We start from the raw sequence: 18,288 nt of genomic DNA on the forward strand, positions 1-18,288 counted from the left end.
TCCGTGCTACAGACTCAGTTTCAGGCCTTGATTTTGATTCGCCTGAAACAAAAACGTCCAAATTTTAACGTGAAACAACAACGACATTTTCCCATACAATTTAACGCCATTTTTTTTCACCTCGTCAATAATTTCACAACAGCGAGAGAGTCAAACACAAAAAAAAAACATATATACGATGTCGACTTGAAAACAATTTTCAGAACGATCCGTTCGTACAAATTATGTCAACTGACGAACAGATTCGCGGTAATGACAATTGCAACATTATTATAAATACATGTATGTCCATATATATATATTTTCATTTTTTGCATCATTATTTGCAACGTTTGACACGAAATTGAACTTTAATTATTTGTGTTTTTTACGATGCGATGACCACAATGCGCAAAGCAAGTGTCGTTGACCGGCCGCACGGTTTAATGGCCGTCGTACTTGTTCACGTTAAACGTCAAAAATATACACTTATCGTTGAGAAAGTTACAAAATAAAAATTACCCTTACATAACCAAACATATGTGCGTGCTTTTTGCAAAAAAATCAATCACAAAAACTGTATTTTGATGGGTGAAAAAAAATCGTAAATGTTGGTCGACGCATAGCGCTACCATGCTTGCCTGTATGCAACGTTACGTATCATTTTAGTACCCGATCTTAAACTTGTTGTTTTATATTTTGTTCTTTTTGTTAGCCGTTCGACGACAACATAAAAGCTTGGGTGAATTTATTTTTTATTCGTTTTGCATATTCAAAACTATTTATGGTTGCAAAATAAAATTATGGAATGTCAAAAAGAATGGTTGTTTCAAAATACATACATATACTAAAGTGATTTTAAACATTTTTAAATATTGCTAAAAATGCATTCCAAAAGAAGTTTTCATACTTTATTATATCAAAAAATAAATGTGGTATCATTTTATGAAGTGTTTAAATAGAAAGCGACATTAAACATTATCTATATATGTCAATAAAATGCATATTGCAAAATCTAATAAATAGCACACACTTTCAAAAATTCATATCTTAAATTGAGAATTTAAACCTATTGTTTTAATTTTAATAAGAAATCGATGAAAGTCCTTTAAATGTTGCTGCCATTGAAATTGCATTAAAATAACTCTTAATCTTATTTTTTTATTATAAAAATAATATGGATAATTTCATACGTTATATTATAATTTTCAAGCTTTATACCTATATATGAAAAGCATCATATTTATATGTATTAAATATAAAAAAAATATTAATTTGAATCTTAAAATGCATCTTCAAAATTCAGATAATTTCTTTAAATATAATAAAATAAATATAGTTAAAATGTAAAATAGGATCGAAAATAAACATCTTTCTCTTATTGATTAATAATAAACAATTGAGAAACACTGATAATTAAAATGAGTGCATCAAATGACTAAAATCTCAATTTTTATGATAAAAATTTAATCTTCGGATACTTTCGAACATTATATATTTATTTTAGTTTAATTTTAGACCATTGTGGCATTATAGGGGTACCTAATGCTCCACAATGGTTTAAAAATACAAAGAGAGGAGATAAATAAAAATATATACATAAATACGCAGACAAAAAAACATTTATACACAATCATAAAAAAATAATACCATTACAATAATAACTGATAAAATTAAATAATAAAATACAATTTTGGGAATGTCTTGAACCTATTGCCAACACCAATATAATATAAAACCCAGCCGCAAATACAAAACATGCCTGCGAGGCCTGAAATGGAAGATAGAAGATCAAAATTCCACTCATACATCACATTCAATTATGAAAATAATGATGAGCGCAGGCTACCAAACAAATTGTTTAAAATAATCTGCGCTCACCGGTATGTATGTATACGAAGGAAGTCAATATTATCATGCCTTAAATTAAATTTAAAAAAATCAATCAAAATGACTCTTGAATGTATCAAATTCAAAATTTGTAAGCATTGTGTTGTTTGATTTCAAAGTCGTTTATTTCTTAAAATTATTACAATTTAAATATAAAATGATGTTTAGAAACATTCAAAAACTGCTTTGAAATAGTACTAAAACGTATTTTTTTATAGTAAAAAAATATCTATGTATGTATGCGTACTTTCATAGATTATATTTCATTCTATACATTTATTAGGAGAGTATAATTTAATTTGGTTATTAAGTATTAATTTGAAACAGAAACATTTACTTATCGAAACGCATCGAGAAACGGGAACGGGAACTGGACTTGCATGCGTTATGGTACGATGGAACAATGGAACTTTCAGGATTTATTGTATGCATGTCCGGGAAGCTAACTGTGAAAAAAAATCGGTCGAAAACGGGAACGAAACGTGAAAAACGGGAATGAGTGGCATTGCAACGCAATAATTTCAAATGTTTTCGCATCGCGACATGCGTTGTTAGGATAAAATTGTGTGTTCGCTGCCTGCGTTTTTCCGACAAACGGGAATGGGAACGGGAACGGGAATTGCATGCGTTATTGTACGATGGAATAATGGAACTTTCAGGATTTATTGTATGCATGTCCGGGAAGCTTACTGTGAAAAAAATCGGTCAAAATCGGGAACGTAAACGTGAAAAACGGGAATGAATGGCATTGCAACGCAATAATTTCAAATGTTTTCGCTGCCTGCGTTTTTCCAACAAACGGGAACGGGAATTGCATGCGTTATTGTACGATGGAACAATGGAACTTTCAGGATTTATTGCATGCATGTCCGGGAAGCTTACTGTGAAAAAAAATCGGTCAAAAACGGGAATGAGTGGCATTGCAACGCAATAATTTCAAATGTTTTCGCGTCGCGACATGCGTTGTTAGGATAAAATAAACAAATAATTGAATAATTTCAAATGTGTGTTTGCTGCCTGCGTTTTTCCGACAAACGGGAATGGGAACGGGAACGGGAATTGCATGCGTTATTGTACGATGGAACAATGGAACTTTCAGGATGTATTGTATGCATGTCCGGGAAGCTTACTGTGAAAAAAAATCGATCAAAAACGGGAATGAGTGGCATTGCAACGCAATAATTTCAAATGTTTTCACGTCGCGACATGCGTTGTTGGGATAAAATAAACAAATAATTGAATAATTTCAAATGTGTTCGCTGCCTGCGTTTTTCCGACAAACGGGAATGGGAACGGGAACGGGAATTGTATGCGTTATTGTGGCATTGCAACACTTGCCGAGTTCAGCTAGTGTAATATATAATTTCTCGAGTCTTAATCTTTTTATCACACTCGCCGCTTTGGAGCAATCTGTTAGGCAAGTGTGCATTATTAATTGAAAAAATAAAAATAAAATAAAATGAAATTGAGCCTTTAGAATGCATGTTCAAAATTTTGAAGAATTTCACTGCTTAGTTTCAAAGTTACAAAGGTTCAAACGTTGTCGCTTTCGCGCACCCTCACCCCAAAAGTGCACCCCCAAATCGCACGCGTCACCGGATCCTCTGGATTGGGAGCACTTCCTCGCTTGGAAGTCGTCGACCACCACCACCAGAGGCTCTGGCCAAGGTCGCCGATACCTCACGATGGCCGATCCATCCACACACTCCAATCAGTGTTGCTCCAAACGCGGTTAGCAAAGCACACACCACATTCACACGTACATACTTCATACAAGAGCAGCTTCCACGCCGTTCACTTCTTCGCGTGCATCATCCTCCACCGAAACGAGTTCCGAGAGACAAGTTCAAGTGTACCCACCGTCGGAGATGGACGTCTTCAAGAAGTAGAAGAACCAGACAGTCGAATACACGGAAGCGATCGAATATGCGAGGCAGAACCTTTGAAATTGCACAGGTGCGGATTCCGATCCTTCGCACACATTCTTCCCGCCCTTCTTGCACATTCTTCCAATCGCCTCGACTGTCTTCTTATCCGTTGGATCTGCTTCGAATTTCAGATGTCGGAGAGTCCCGATGGGGCCGAAGTGCCAGCATCCTATAGACGTATATCGAGCTCGACTGGTTTGAACGGAAGCGTTTCGAAAAACGCGACCAACGCAGACACCATAGTACTCGATGGGTGAGTTCCATTCAAATATTTATTATATTTTGACTTTTAAATGCTACTTAATGTCTAAAATACACCTAATACCTACTGATCCAGTGATCATAGTCTATTTTATACATTATTTTTCTTGCTAATATTACCTTAGCTAATGTAAGTGTAAACACAATAATAGGAAAACAACTCAAAAATATATAAAAAAAAACCTAGTGTGGGAAACAATAGTTGATTATACATACAATTACATAAACGTATCGAGGATTTCAATTATAGTATGCAATTCATGTTTTTGATTCAAATTCATCGACACACTCGCAGTTTTCATATGAATCTTGCCTTCGCGAAAGATTATTGTACTCTTATGTAAATACTCGTTTGAATTCAAATCTATTTTTCGAATTTATTTATAAAAATTTGAATATCATATTTTATTACTTATATGTTTATTTATTTTGTTATCGTTATTGCAATGCATAAAAAAAATGGTACATGGCATTATATGTAGAATAGCTATACGTATTTGCAATGTACGACACGTAATCTAAACTACAAAAACTTTAAATTAGACTCGAAAATATTATCTTTTTGAAATTGAAAAAAAAAATAAATGAAAAAAGCATCGCTTTAATATATTTCATAAATATAATTGCTTTAAAAACAAAATCTTACACTTAATAAGGTTTATTTATGTATATGTAGTTGATTGCATAAGTCCGTGCCCGATTTCTATACATGATCTTAAGAGTAGACGGGCATGAACTTGTGCGATCGACCAATAGAGCGATTTGTTACACTCAAACGTACATTTAATATGACAAAATTAAATCAAAGAATTGTTCATTAACATGACAATTTAATTTTGCCATTTTTTTTTATAAATATTATGCAACAACGATCCAACCCATATGAATACCATTTTGATAGCCACGACTTAAATAGTATTGTACATCGTAAACAAAGGCAACAAAATATACAAACACATATGTATGTGTGTGTATGTATATACATATGTACATATACATTGTTGACTGTTACATATCATTTAAATTGAGAAGATAAGATCAAAATGTTATTCATGTGGGTTGGAACCTTTTTTATTCGAAACTGGATACATCCATCTAACCATTTGAAAGATGGGTGATTTAAATTTGACATTTTAAACACAATTTACGATACTTCGATTTATATTGTGACACTTTTGACATTTGAATAATATTACAATAATAATCAACTATCAAGAAATATATTGGCAAAAAAACAGTTTTATTATTTTTGCTAAAAAAAAATCATGAGACAAATACGTGCAACTTTCGCAATAATAATCGGAAAATTCATCTCTCGTATTGAAAGCCAAATACATATATTTACTGTTTCAACTTATTGTTAATTGTAAATTATATTCAATATTTATTTGGCATGGATTTTAAATGTAATATTCTATTATAAATTATAATACAATTCAGGTTGTTATATTTATACTAATAATATAACAACCTATAGTATAAATCAATCAAAAGCTTCGTATACAATATTATACCATGAGCATTTCATACATAATTTTAATGATAATATTATGACTGAATATTTTATTTATGACATCAACATACATAGATTGCTTGCATTAAAACATATATAAGTAGAAACAATCAATATTTTATATTGATCATTATTAACTAGTACATTGTATATAGTGAGCGATCTTCAAATTAATGCAAACTACCGAGAAAATCCATTGTTCGCAGAATCGCACACTAGATACCTACATATATGTATTATTTTTTAATTTATTTTAAACGATCTCAACCGAGTCGTATCTCAAAACCGAATAGAAACAAACGGCCATAATAACATAATCATATGCATACAAAAAATGAGGAAACAATTCAAAAAATGTGATCACAAAAAAATATGTACACGTTGAATTATTCATGCGTGTCGATCGAGAAGTGTTTCATACGAAGAATAATATTATGACATTAATTACAAATCACATTCAAATATTCAAATTAACCCAGACAATTCCGAGACTGGACGTTCACACGTTATACTTTTTACCGACTGTCAGATTTTAAGTGTCGGATTCGAAAGGGTTAGAATTAATGCGCCGCACAGTGGCTCGCATCATTTTCACTGTTGACAAACAATAAAAATTCTCAAAATCATCGCAGTGTTTATGAATTCACTCAAAATCAGCCGTGGAGGAATTCGAACGTCGAATATTTATTTATGCATACTTGCAATTGGTCAACCAGTATGTTGGACAACACAAACGATTTTGGGTTTACATCATCATCATCATCATCATCTAAAGCCACTCACCATCCAATGCTGGATGAAGACCTCTCCAACACGCTTCCATTCGTCTCTGTTTTTCGCAACTCTCATCCATCTCCCCCACACATTTTCCTAATCTCGTCTACCCATCTTCCCTACAGTCTTCCGTTTACCCTTTTGCATTCTCTCGGGTACCATTCTAGCACTTCTCTTGTCCAACTTTTGTCCATTATTCTAGCTACGTGGCCCGCCCATTGCCATTTCAATCTCTTTACTCTATCCACTATATCCACTACCCTTGTCATACTTCTTACCCACGTATTCGGTTCACTATCTCTGCTCGTTATTTATTGAAAAATCAACAAGCCTCAGATGTATAAATTCATAAAAACAAAGAATAAATATAACAAAATAACATCTGAGCCCAATTATAGATTTTTACAAAATACATAATATATCTAGTATATACTGACAAACAAATGAAAAAGAAAAGAATAAAAACTAAAATATGACTAAATAGTACAATGCATAATCTAATATATAATTTGGAAAGAGACTTTGTATGTATATATGTATGTAACCTTCGTTCGTTGGGTCGTAAATCCGTGACGTTATCGAACAAATAATTCGATTTTTCGATTCAATGAATTCAAAGTCCCCGGGGGCAAAGGTGCCGAGGGCGAAGCCCTATGAGGCGCAGACGCCAGGGGTAGAGCCCTAGGAGACACAGCCACGGGGGCGCAGGCGCCGGATTCTGGTATACATATAATTTCGTATACATATAATTTTTTATAAGCGACTTACTTTATATGTTTGTTTGTTCGTGACAGTCAATTTAATAAAAAAAACAAATGAGTATTCAAATAAATTTGTATAAAATAAAACTATTCAAATAAATCTTTTTAGATTAGTCATGTTTAAGCGGTTTATATTACAAATACCGAGAGAAGCCCGGTAATACATCTAGTTAAACATAAAGTGATATAATATAATTGGACAAAGTATACATATATAATAGAAATAGAAATTGAAATGGCCCAATCCGTCAAGACTCTCCTGATGGCAGTACGAAATTGATGTAAGGAAATACCGAATAGATCAACCTCATTCAGCTCCCCGTTAAGAGGGCTGTACACCCGAAACCTTAATTTTGTTACCGTTCCTTTCTTCGATCTATATATTGAGTGTATGTATATATTGAGTGAATGTCACAATATATATCAATATATATATTGAGTGAATGCGACAGTTGCGATTCGACCAGATAAAATGTGTTTTAAATTGACAAAATCGAGGTTTCGTATTCTACTATTTTCTCCTCCAAAACTGGACCAATTTAAAAAAAAAATTCATCATCGTTATGAGAAAGATATTTTCTGTGCATCTATTGGCGTATTTTTTTTTAAATCGACCGTTAAATAACCACGCTAGACTCTTTTCGTGGGTGTAAAAAAGAGGCGATTTTATAGATGTTTGGCGGCTCCTAGCTCCTATAAAAAATAATTAATCAAAAAAATAAAACGATAGATGCACCCCAATGGTAGATATCCATAGCATATTAAAAAATAATTTCTCTAGTGCCATAATTGAGGTAGGGAGAAGTATAGTACGTTTGTATGGACAAGGCGCTGCTGTCCAGCCCTCTTAAGTATACGATAAAAATGCTGTAGATAGGAATATTTTAAGGATTAAGTGAAAAGAGTGCAACGTTTCTAGAATACGAAACTGGGATCCTGAAATCAACCTTGCTCAGTAAATCGGAACAATCAAGGAAACCATTTAGGAGCTTAAAAAATAATATAGCATCAGTGAGTCGTCGCCTGACAGAAAGATTGTTAAAGGATAGGATTTTTAAAATATCGGAAAGAATAGTATGGGCTTAGGTAGGAAAACGGTATCGTAAGGATTTAATAAATTTTAGTTGGACTTTATCAATACAATTAATATGGGATAATTAAAAAGGTTACCAGATAATTGAGGTGAGACCTTACAAGGGAAAAATCAAGTAATTTAAGTACATAAGGAACATTAAAGGGTTTTGTTGAGCGGAGTAGGAATCCAAGAGATTTACATGACATTTATATGCCAAGCATACAGCGTTCAATACTTATTTGAGTGCATTGAATTTTGTGTAGCATCTTGGCGTTCAATGTCCAAGTTTCACATCCATACGTCTTGACTGGCAAAACGCATTGATCGAAGATCTCTTTCTTTAGGCATAGTGGCATTTTTGATTTGAAAAAAACATTCATTCGTCCAAATACACTACATCATAATTTAATACGTCTCTTTGTGAGTGCACGAAATATGTATGTACATATATATACATATATGCTTCTATAAGTCACATTTCAATTTAATTCAAAATTTAATTTATTCAGGTGCATATACTTATTTGCATATTTCACACCATGCGAATCTTTTTGTAAACATGTCGATATTTCAACTGAAACAATATTAATTTGACTACATATGTAGATGTTTAGTGAGAAATAAATCATACTTGAGTTTTTTTATTTGCAATGATCACACAAAAAACTTTGTGCAAAACATATAATTTCCAAACATAAAATCCTTTTTGATCTCTTTGTCGATACGATCATTTTATAATATCGTCACTCTAACTCGCAATCTTTACAAATTCATTTTAGTTGACAACAATATTGTTATGCTATTTTATAGAACTATTCCAAGCAATTCGACTGTACTATTTTATTTTACATACATACATATATACCTTTAATTAACATGTAATACCAGGAACGCCTAACAGGCTTTTCTTGGCCAATTACAAACATCGATAAACAATTATATTTATACTGCATCATAGACTATAGAGACATATATGGACAAATTCGATAACACTAATACGTCGAGAAATATATTCACACATTTTACAGAGTGGGTAGCATATTTTTATATCATAATCGACAAATTTGAAATGCTATAAACCCGAATTTGTGAGAGACAATAAAGGTTGCCAATTTTGGTGGAACTGTTTCAACAACGAAATCAGATAAATTGTCAAATTTTGATATAAAACCATTAACCTGGAGTCATACATCCATAGGCTGGCCAGCAACACCTGGCCAGGGACTGAACCCTTGACACCACAGTTTAAAGCATTTCACGAAAACTATTGAGCTATGCTACTATTTATATTAATCTAATTAGATTAAAATATTTCAAATTAATTCACCGTTTTTACTTTATCTCTATACGAAGTATGAATAGATAAATCATTGCAACATTGACTGATTTGTATCAATAGTCGATCCGATTTAGCGATGTAGACTTACGAGAACCTAACATGCTGTCGAATTCGTGCAATGTGTTGTAATATTAAAAGGACTTAAAATTTTTTTTTTTATTATTTATTATTTAACTATACAATATTATTAAATTATAATTCAATGCAAGATATTTAATAATATTACTGCAAGTTTTGCTGTCCATAACATGACGTTGACAATTACTTTTATCGTCTAAATATATAAACTTCCATTAATATAAAATATATACGTATTCCATAAATAAATTAATAATAAATACAACTTTCGTATTTTATATTAAAATTTTATTAGTGTAAATATTTCAAAATACGAAACGCGAACTCAAAAATAACAAAAAATAGAAGTCAAATTCTACCGACGCACTTACAATGTTGTATTTCTTGACCAAAATGGCATGTCAAACTGAAACGAAATGTAATTGGCCATCGTGGGTCGAGTGGGGGGTGAATGCGATAACATGTAAATTTCGTTTTAGTTTCACATTGCATTTTTGTCAAGAAATACAACATTGGTTCGACTATACATAGTATTGATCCTGGTTTTGAAATATTGATGACGATTTGATTGGAACTCTCATCAAATCGATCATTAACTACAGTAAAACAACACTCATTAAAAAAAATATTGTATGGAAATTTTCAACATAAGAAATCTATATACTAACTTCTACTAATAAGCTACCATTATGAATGTCATTCAAATTCCTATTAAAAAAAATTCCAGCTAAAATAATCAAAATCAATATAGATTTCACACGATAAAATTTTGTCGTAGTCCTCTCTGTTAGAATAATACATTTTCAATACTAAAAATATGGTGGGAAATATATGTATTTTTAAATTTTACCGAATCCACCATGAGATCAACGACTAAAAAAGTCACCAAAATGATTCTCATGGCCTACCCAACAAACCAATCGCACTAAAATCCTCCACGAAGATACAGAAGAATAGTATAAACCCGATCTAATCAGCAATTCCGTCAATCGATCATTGTAATCATGCTTAATGCGTGCATTCACCAAATTTTCGGACCGCACCTCGATTTGATTTTTAAATGCTTTTTATTATTACGAAATTATGTTCACAATACATCTTATATATATTTCAATAGCTACTGATCTACTGATCATTTACTATTTTACAATTTGAATTTAATCTTGTTAGTAATCATAGTATTATATTATTCTAAAGTACAGCATAATAGGAAAAATACCTCAAAAACCCATTTACAATTCTTATAAATGCTCATAATACATCTAATACATAATATTAATTAAAGACTCTCTAAAGTCGATGACCTTAACCAGATTGTGTTTAGGTAATCTGTGTTTATACCTGAAGGGTATAGATATTTTGTTGTAATCATCGAGACACTTCACAAGTGTGTTAGTATGGTTATTAGTGATTCTGTCATATAATCTACTGGTTAGTTTATTAGTAATGTCTGTAACAAACGGAATATTATACATGGCATGCAGTTTTTTCAAATTAGTATATATGGGTGTATTATAAATTATTTTTAGGGATTTATTTTGTATTACTTGAAGCTTGGAAAGATTAGTCTTCGAGGCGTTATTCCATACAGGTGAAGCATAGGTTAATGGTAATATGAGCGCGCGATGTAATTTTATTTTATTTTGAGTTGATAAAACACTATGGCGATTAAATATTGGGTATATTGAGGATATACCCCGCATCGCCTTGTATTTCGCTCCCTCAATATGAGGTGCCCATCTTATACTTTTATCGAACGTTACTCCTAAATATTTTATTACTGACTGCCATTTCAGACTTTCTCCATAGGGGATTTTCAGATCTGAACCTGGCTTAGGCTTTCTAACACTAAATAATATGGCGTCTATTTTGGTTTGATTAACTTGAATTTTCCACTTAGTGAAGTGTTCCGTCAAGATTTTTACGAATAACCGCACCTCGAAAGAAACCATCGATCAAATAAGAACGCACAGCATCGACTGCCGTCAATTCTGACGGACGCTAGAACGTCCGATATCCTTGCGGTAAGAATTTGCATTTTAAATTTATGCAAGGTTATTCGAATCGCAGTGCATATATGTATATGTATATATTTTTTTGTTATTTTATTATTGTTCGTGTAAATCGTGCCGTGCCGTTCAAAAGGTTGAAATTTTGTTACCGATTCTAAAACGGTGAAAGTTACGCGAATCTACAAATCAGTATACATGAATGTATAGTACGTACTTATTCGCTTGATCGATCATTAATATACATCAGTGCAAATTGCGAATTGCACGTGTTGAATGCGAACGTCCTAGTTTTCGCCGCGACCAATCAAAATGCCACAGGTATGTTACGTGTACGTTATAAATTCTACGGGCATCCGTCAAAAATGACGGCACCCAGGCGATTTATGGGTTCGTCAGATCTCTTGCTTTCATCTTCATATTATATATATGAAGTTTTTTTTTTATATTTTGACATTAGAACTGCGCTTTCCAACAAATGTTTGCCAGGAGAAATTCCCAATCTGCTTTTGAAAAACAATATTTTTCGTTAACTACAGCTACATAGCTATTATAATATTTTATGCAAACATACATACATCAATACGACACAGAGAAATTCTAAATAAACACATATGTTTAGAGGTAACGACTTATAATGTCTGTTTCATACATACATACATATATATGTACATATAGCATAGGTACATCATTCTAAATACGTAGTAGTAGTAGTATAATAGATAAACTGGCAATTCAATATTCGATGTTGTTGTATTTTGAAACTGCTGCTATATATAATGATAGTAATTAATCTGTACAGATATCGTAAAATTTTTACAACTCATACTTATGAGTATTATAAAATTGTACCTTCATATAAGGAAATAATAAAAATAATATACCTAAAATACATCCGCTCCGAAAAATCGTTACAATTTAAGGTCAAATTGTATTTTATATTAAACTCGAACTTACATACATATATGTATGTACTTCAATATCCGAACAAATTATTCAATTTTTTATTAAAAAAATACAGATAACATTATAATAGAGCAAATTAATGTTTGATTAATCATGTTAAAGTTAGTCAGTAACTTTTAAACTAAGCGGTCAGAAACTGTATACGAATTTTGTCGTTATTGTATTCATCAAAATGTATAGATATTATATAAAATAAATAAAATATGGAGTGAAAAAATAAATAGTCATAGGCGTTCAAGCAATTAAAGCTAGATGACGGTGAAAACGGATATTCACCAAGAAACACTGAGGCGAGCGCAGTGGGCGAACAATGCCACTGAACATTTTGGGCGATTAACGTCGGGCACTATTTCGAGGGATAGATTTCAAACGCGTGTTACACGATATTTTTGCACCATCGTAATGGTGGAGGATCCATTTACTTATATTGATGACCAAAATGAGTAATATGGCAAAGTATGAAAACGATCGGATAAGAGGCAAATTTTTCCCTGAATTGTAATCGTAAGTGAAGCTAAAAGGAGTTTTGTAAAAATAAATTTGATTTCGTCTTCAAAAAATTAATTTAATTATAACCAGCGGCTTGGACTAGTGATTAGCATATATGCTTTCAAACATAGTGGCTCACGGGTTCGAGTCCCAACTGGTTGCTGCTGGCCAGACCTTGGTTGGTGACTCCAGATCGATCGTTTCCTATCAGAGTTTGCCAATTTATCTGATTTTCATCGAAACGGTTCCAAAAAATTGGCAACCTTTACCCATTTATCGCAAATTTCGAGTTTTTCAGCATCTCGAAATTTGACGATTTATATAAAAAAAAAATGATCCGAAAATGTAAGTTTATCAAAAATTTATCCATAGATGTCTATGTATATCGATCTTTGTAATAGGCCAGGAAGGCGCATTGTAGCTTAAAATAAAAATAATGAAACTACAAATGTACATATGTTTATCAAATTGCAAACTACTAACCGTCTGATGCGTTTTATTATGATTACTAACCATTTATATTACTGACTGATCGTTTATTATATTAAAGCAACTGACCATGTATATTAACATAAAATCATATACCGTTATATCTACATTAATAACGAATATATTTTTAATTTATCGATTTATTAAATACAGTAATAGAAACAACATCTTAACCAAAATTTGTACCAAATAAAAAAACCTTTTTTTACATTAATAAGTTAAAAAAATAAAACAATCAATAGTAAATAAATGAAAACACATTCATAAACTTGAAATGGAAAGGATTTTTATTTATTTAAATAAAGATCTAAATAAAGGCATGTTAAATGAACGTTATAAAATGTAGAGCAAGACTTGTATGGAATATTATTAATGCATTTTAACCTCAAAGAGCTTCTAACTTATTGATAAAAACTACAATATTGCTTATGTAATCTACATATGTACAATGAGGGATATTTAACTGTTGGAAAAGCACTCAAGTGGTTCAATCAATTAATTGATATGAGGCAGAGCACGACTTGTATGGGATATTATTGATGCATTTTAACCTCAAAGAGCTTCTAACTTATTGATAAAACTGCGAATATTGCGAATGTAATCTACATGCATATGTAGAATGAGGGATATTAAACTGTTGGAAAACCACTCAAGTGGTACCAATCAATTAATTGATATGAGATGATCGACTCATCCGTTTACTTCAAAAAGCATTATTTCATCAATTATTGCAACCGTATAGGAATAACCTTCGGTCAATACCTATGGCGAATTGTTTAATTTAAAATAATACATACCACAATAGTAAATAATACTTGCGGTTTATTTTTTAATTGATTTCATATACATTATTACCTTTTTCAAAGACCGAATCTAATGATTCAAAGGCAGAAGCACTCTAAGTAGCATTAACATCCTTGTTGATTGACGTACATATGTACATATAATATAATATTATTATTGACATATTTTTCCGCAACACTGAACAATGCTTTTGTGAAATTAAATTAAAGTTTTCCTGTATGTGTGTTTGTGAATATTTATTAGAAACATAAAATAATGACTTATTTTTCTTACACTACAAGTGAATATTAAACAAAAGCATACTAAACTTGAGCTTTTATCAGTCAAATTGTGTTAGTACGTGCTATTATACTAAATTAAAAAATCGAAAGCATGCTGATATGAGTCTTATAAAAATACGTGTTTTATCTCGAGTAACAATAATTCTCATTTTTGATCCTATTATTATATACGTCTTGTGCATATGATCAAAATTAGATAAAATAATATCTTAAGGGTTTACGTTTTACGTTGGATTTAAAAAATAAATTTGCTGAAATGGAATCATTTGTGCATTAGAATAAAATAAATTACGCATTAAATAAATATATGTAATTCTATTGAATTAAAAAAATGTTACATTGAGCAATAGTTTATTTGTATAATAGTATGAAATATAAATAACGTTTCGATCATTTAACAATTAAAAATTTCGCAGCTAAAGGTAAAATTCAAAAACAAATAATTACAAATAATTTGCAATTTAATTCACAATTTCTTAACTCGTTATTTATTAAGATTAATCACCTATTATAAAGAGTGGGCCAACTTTGGCGGTTGCTGGTTGAGACATTGACGATCCTACATACATATATGCGAGATATTTCATTTTCAGCGTTAATGCGCCTTTCATTCATTTTAGGTTGCCTTATATTTTGCTGCTGTGAAAGTAATTAAAATTCTGACCTAATTAAAACAATGGATTTGTAATTTTTCAAATTATCGAGTGATTTTTTTATTTATTTATTAGAGGTTTTTAGTCTAATTTCGTTTTTATTTTTATTTATTTAAATATTATATTAAAGAAACATAATAAGACTTTTCATTAGTTCTTTTTTTTCATAATCTAACCATATTTTTTTCTATTGCTGTTTTTTTTCTTTGAATATATGAAAAAATATATATTTTTTGTTTTTAAATTGTACATTTATATTTTTGATTGATATAATATATGTATTTTTAATTCACACAAATGTTATGAAATGCTTACGATAACTGCGCATTTGTTTTATGAAATGCGCATTTAAATCTTCACCAAATCTTAATCAAAAAATTATACGGTGCGTGTAAAAATTAATTTTGTGTTTAATTTCATCGATTAGTATTAGATATATTACTCAATATGCTTAATTTTAAATTGAATTTTATTTGAAAAATAATATAATATAAAAATAATATAATAATATAATATAATATGTTGCGAAACTTAAATGATTTATTTTTACAAGGTTTTTTTTTGTATTTAAAGATATTTTAATTTGAAACTTTCTCAAACCTATCAAAAACTTTCATTAAGTATATGTACATATTTGTATGTATATTATGCATTTTTTCAAGCAATACAAAAACCTAAAAATAAAAATTTATTATTAAAATCAAGATGGAGAGTTTGCAATAAATCATTTCATCAAAATTAATAATCATTTTTGAATTTTTAGCTGGAAATGTAATTAGAAGTGGAACTTCTGTCTAATATTGATCAGTAATATTGAAATAATCTTAAAATATAAATATTAAAACTGCAAGTTTTTCCTCATCGGAATACAATTTACCTCACTTACATTATGCAATAATCCATTATGGAGAAAGTCATTTTAAATTCAAAAGAGCTGATGAAGGTTAACATTGACAGGTGCCGTTATAGACGTCACGCGGAAAATATCCGACACTTTTTTCAAACCAATTTCCGTCAAAGAACAACGCCATGTTTTGTCTAAAAACACGAAGCGACACTTTGTTCAATTAACAAAGGATGTTTCGGGTCATTGATGTCATTTGCCGTTAAGGGCGAGTTCGAACTGACGCACGATGGCTCCGATAGTCGAAATTTACGCACAAAACTCACATGCAACGATTCATAAATTTTTATTTCGCTGATTCCACTAATCAAACCTTTTTCAAATTAAATATTAAACTACGTTATTATTTCAAAACTTTAATTTTAAAATTACATGTTTTGTATGTAAATTATCTTAATAAAATCAGGTTTCTAAGTAGATCAATGAATAAATGTACATATTATATTTACAACACTGCCGAATGGATTCAGCTATGCTTGAAGTATAGGTTTTATAAGAATTCTACTTTATTTCATTTCAATTTGTTACATTAAATTAATCCCGTTAGGCTCAAAATCAATCATATGGATTTTAGTAGATGAGAATTTGAGTAGACTTTTTGTCTAAAGGGGATATTTCAAAACTAAAATACGTGTATTTTAAGAATCTCCTTGTAATAAAAATAGAGATAAGATATTTGAAGTTTAATTTTCATATTATTAAGAGTAATTTTGTCCTGATCCTGATCCAAACGTGAATCCTGATCCTTTAAAAATAGATAGTACTTTAATATTGATGAACTCAAACCAATTTTGTAATAATTTCACGTGTTGCGTTCGGTTGTAATTTTCAATACACTTCTAATTTCAAAACAACTAAATTATATTTTATACTAAAAATAACTTTGCATTCAATTTGTTACCCAAAAACACGTCAAAATGATATATGTATAATACAGCACAAAATCGACTTGAAAACATACATTAATAAATAGGCATTCGAAAAAAATCTTAATATTCTAGTGGTCTTTCGTGCAAGGTGTCACTGGTTTGATTCCCACTAGCTTCTCGTTGTTGGCCAGACCTTGGTTTGTCAAGGTCGATCGTTTCTTATCAGAATTTGCCAATTTTTCTGATTTTCACTGAAACGGTTCCTGTAAAATTGGCTTTTCCTCTCCAATTTTCTATTACAAACCTTGAGTTATCTCAGGTTTCGCCAGATATCTCTCCATAGATATCTCTGTGGATGATTATTGAATGTAAAAATTCGTATTGTTACGTGAAAAATGTTATTGATCGTATTTTTTTCGAGGTTTTTAATGTCTGACCATAGATGTCAAGTGTTGTTTCGATTAACACGTGTATGTATTTAATATATGTAATACATAATTTCTCGAGTCTTAATCTGTTTAGCACACTTGCAGCTTTGGAGCAATCTGCGAGTGTACATGATTAATTGAAATAAAAATAACAAAAATATAAAAAGATTCATACAAATTTCAAAGTTTAAGATATTTTTTTTTAATTAACAAGAGATAAATTAGTTGAAAATAATATAATTAATTAATTAGAGAAGTGAAAACTATAAAAAAAGTTATGAGGCAATTAAATATAATAAAATTCAAGTCACTATTTTTCCAAAAAAAGTTTAATGGTAAGACCACTACTTTCCGTTCATAGCCGATCGATCATCGGACATTTTGCGAACTTGCGAAAACAATGCGCCGAGTCAACACCAAATTTTATATACTCTCCTTACAATACATATTCTCCATACAAAGAACACACCGACCCATAGTGCGTCGTCACCACAACGTTTAATCCATTAAAGGGTAGGGTGCGTTAACCTTTTCACCGTATAGACCTCTAACGCATTTCATAATGACTTTTTCCCCACAGTGCCCTTGATCGCTTGAGCAAAAAGAAAAAACACACACACATATGAATAATGCATTGTTTCCTCGAAACATTCCAAAACGTGCTCGTTTCTTTATAAAACATCATCGCACGTGAACGACTATTATGCACATGGACATTATGCACAGTTGCAAAATTCGAATCCTCTACTATGCGAATTTTAATCACCCGCCGGTCACGATTTCATCTAATGAACGCTC

General features: G+C 31.0%; 1 protein-coding gene across 1 annotated transcript in view; it reads left to right on the top strand.

Annotated features, from left to right (window-relative positions):
- The first annotated feature begins 3,218 nt into the window (after positions 1-3,218).
- LOC143909751 (P protein-like) overlaps positions 3,219-18,288 on the top strand; it is a 63,130-nt gene continuing 48,060 nt past the window's right edge. The window contains exons 1-2 of the mRNA XM_077427909.1: positions 3,219-3,825; positions 3,929-4,050. Of these exons, the coding sequence (XP_077284035.1) occupies positions 3,796-3,825; positions 3,929-4,050 (152 nt within the window). The 5' untranslated portion in view covers positions 3,219-3,795. The remainder of the gene's footprint in view (positions 3,826-3,928; positions 4,051-18,288) is intronic.

This window comes from Arctopsyche grandis, chromosome 3 (genome assembly GCF_051622035.1).
Source record: "Arctopsyche grandis isolate Sample6627 chromosome 3, ASM5162203v2, whole genome shotgun sequence".
NCBI classification, from domain to species: Eukaryota; Metazoa; Arthropoda; class Insecta; order Trichoptera; family Hydropsychidae; genus Arctopsyche; species Arctopsyche grandis.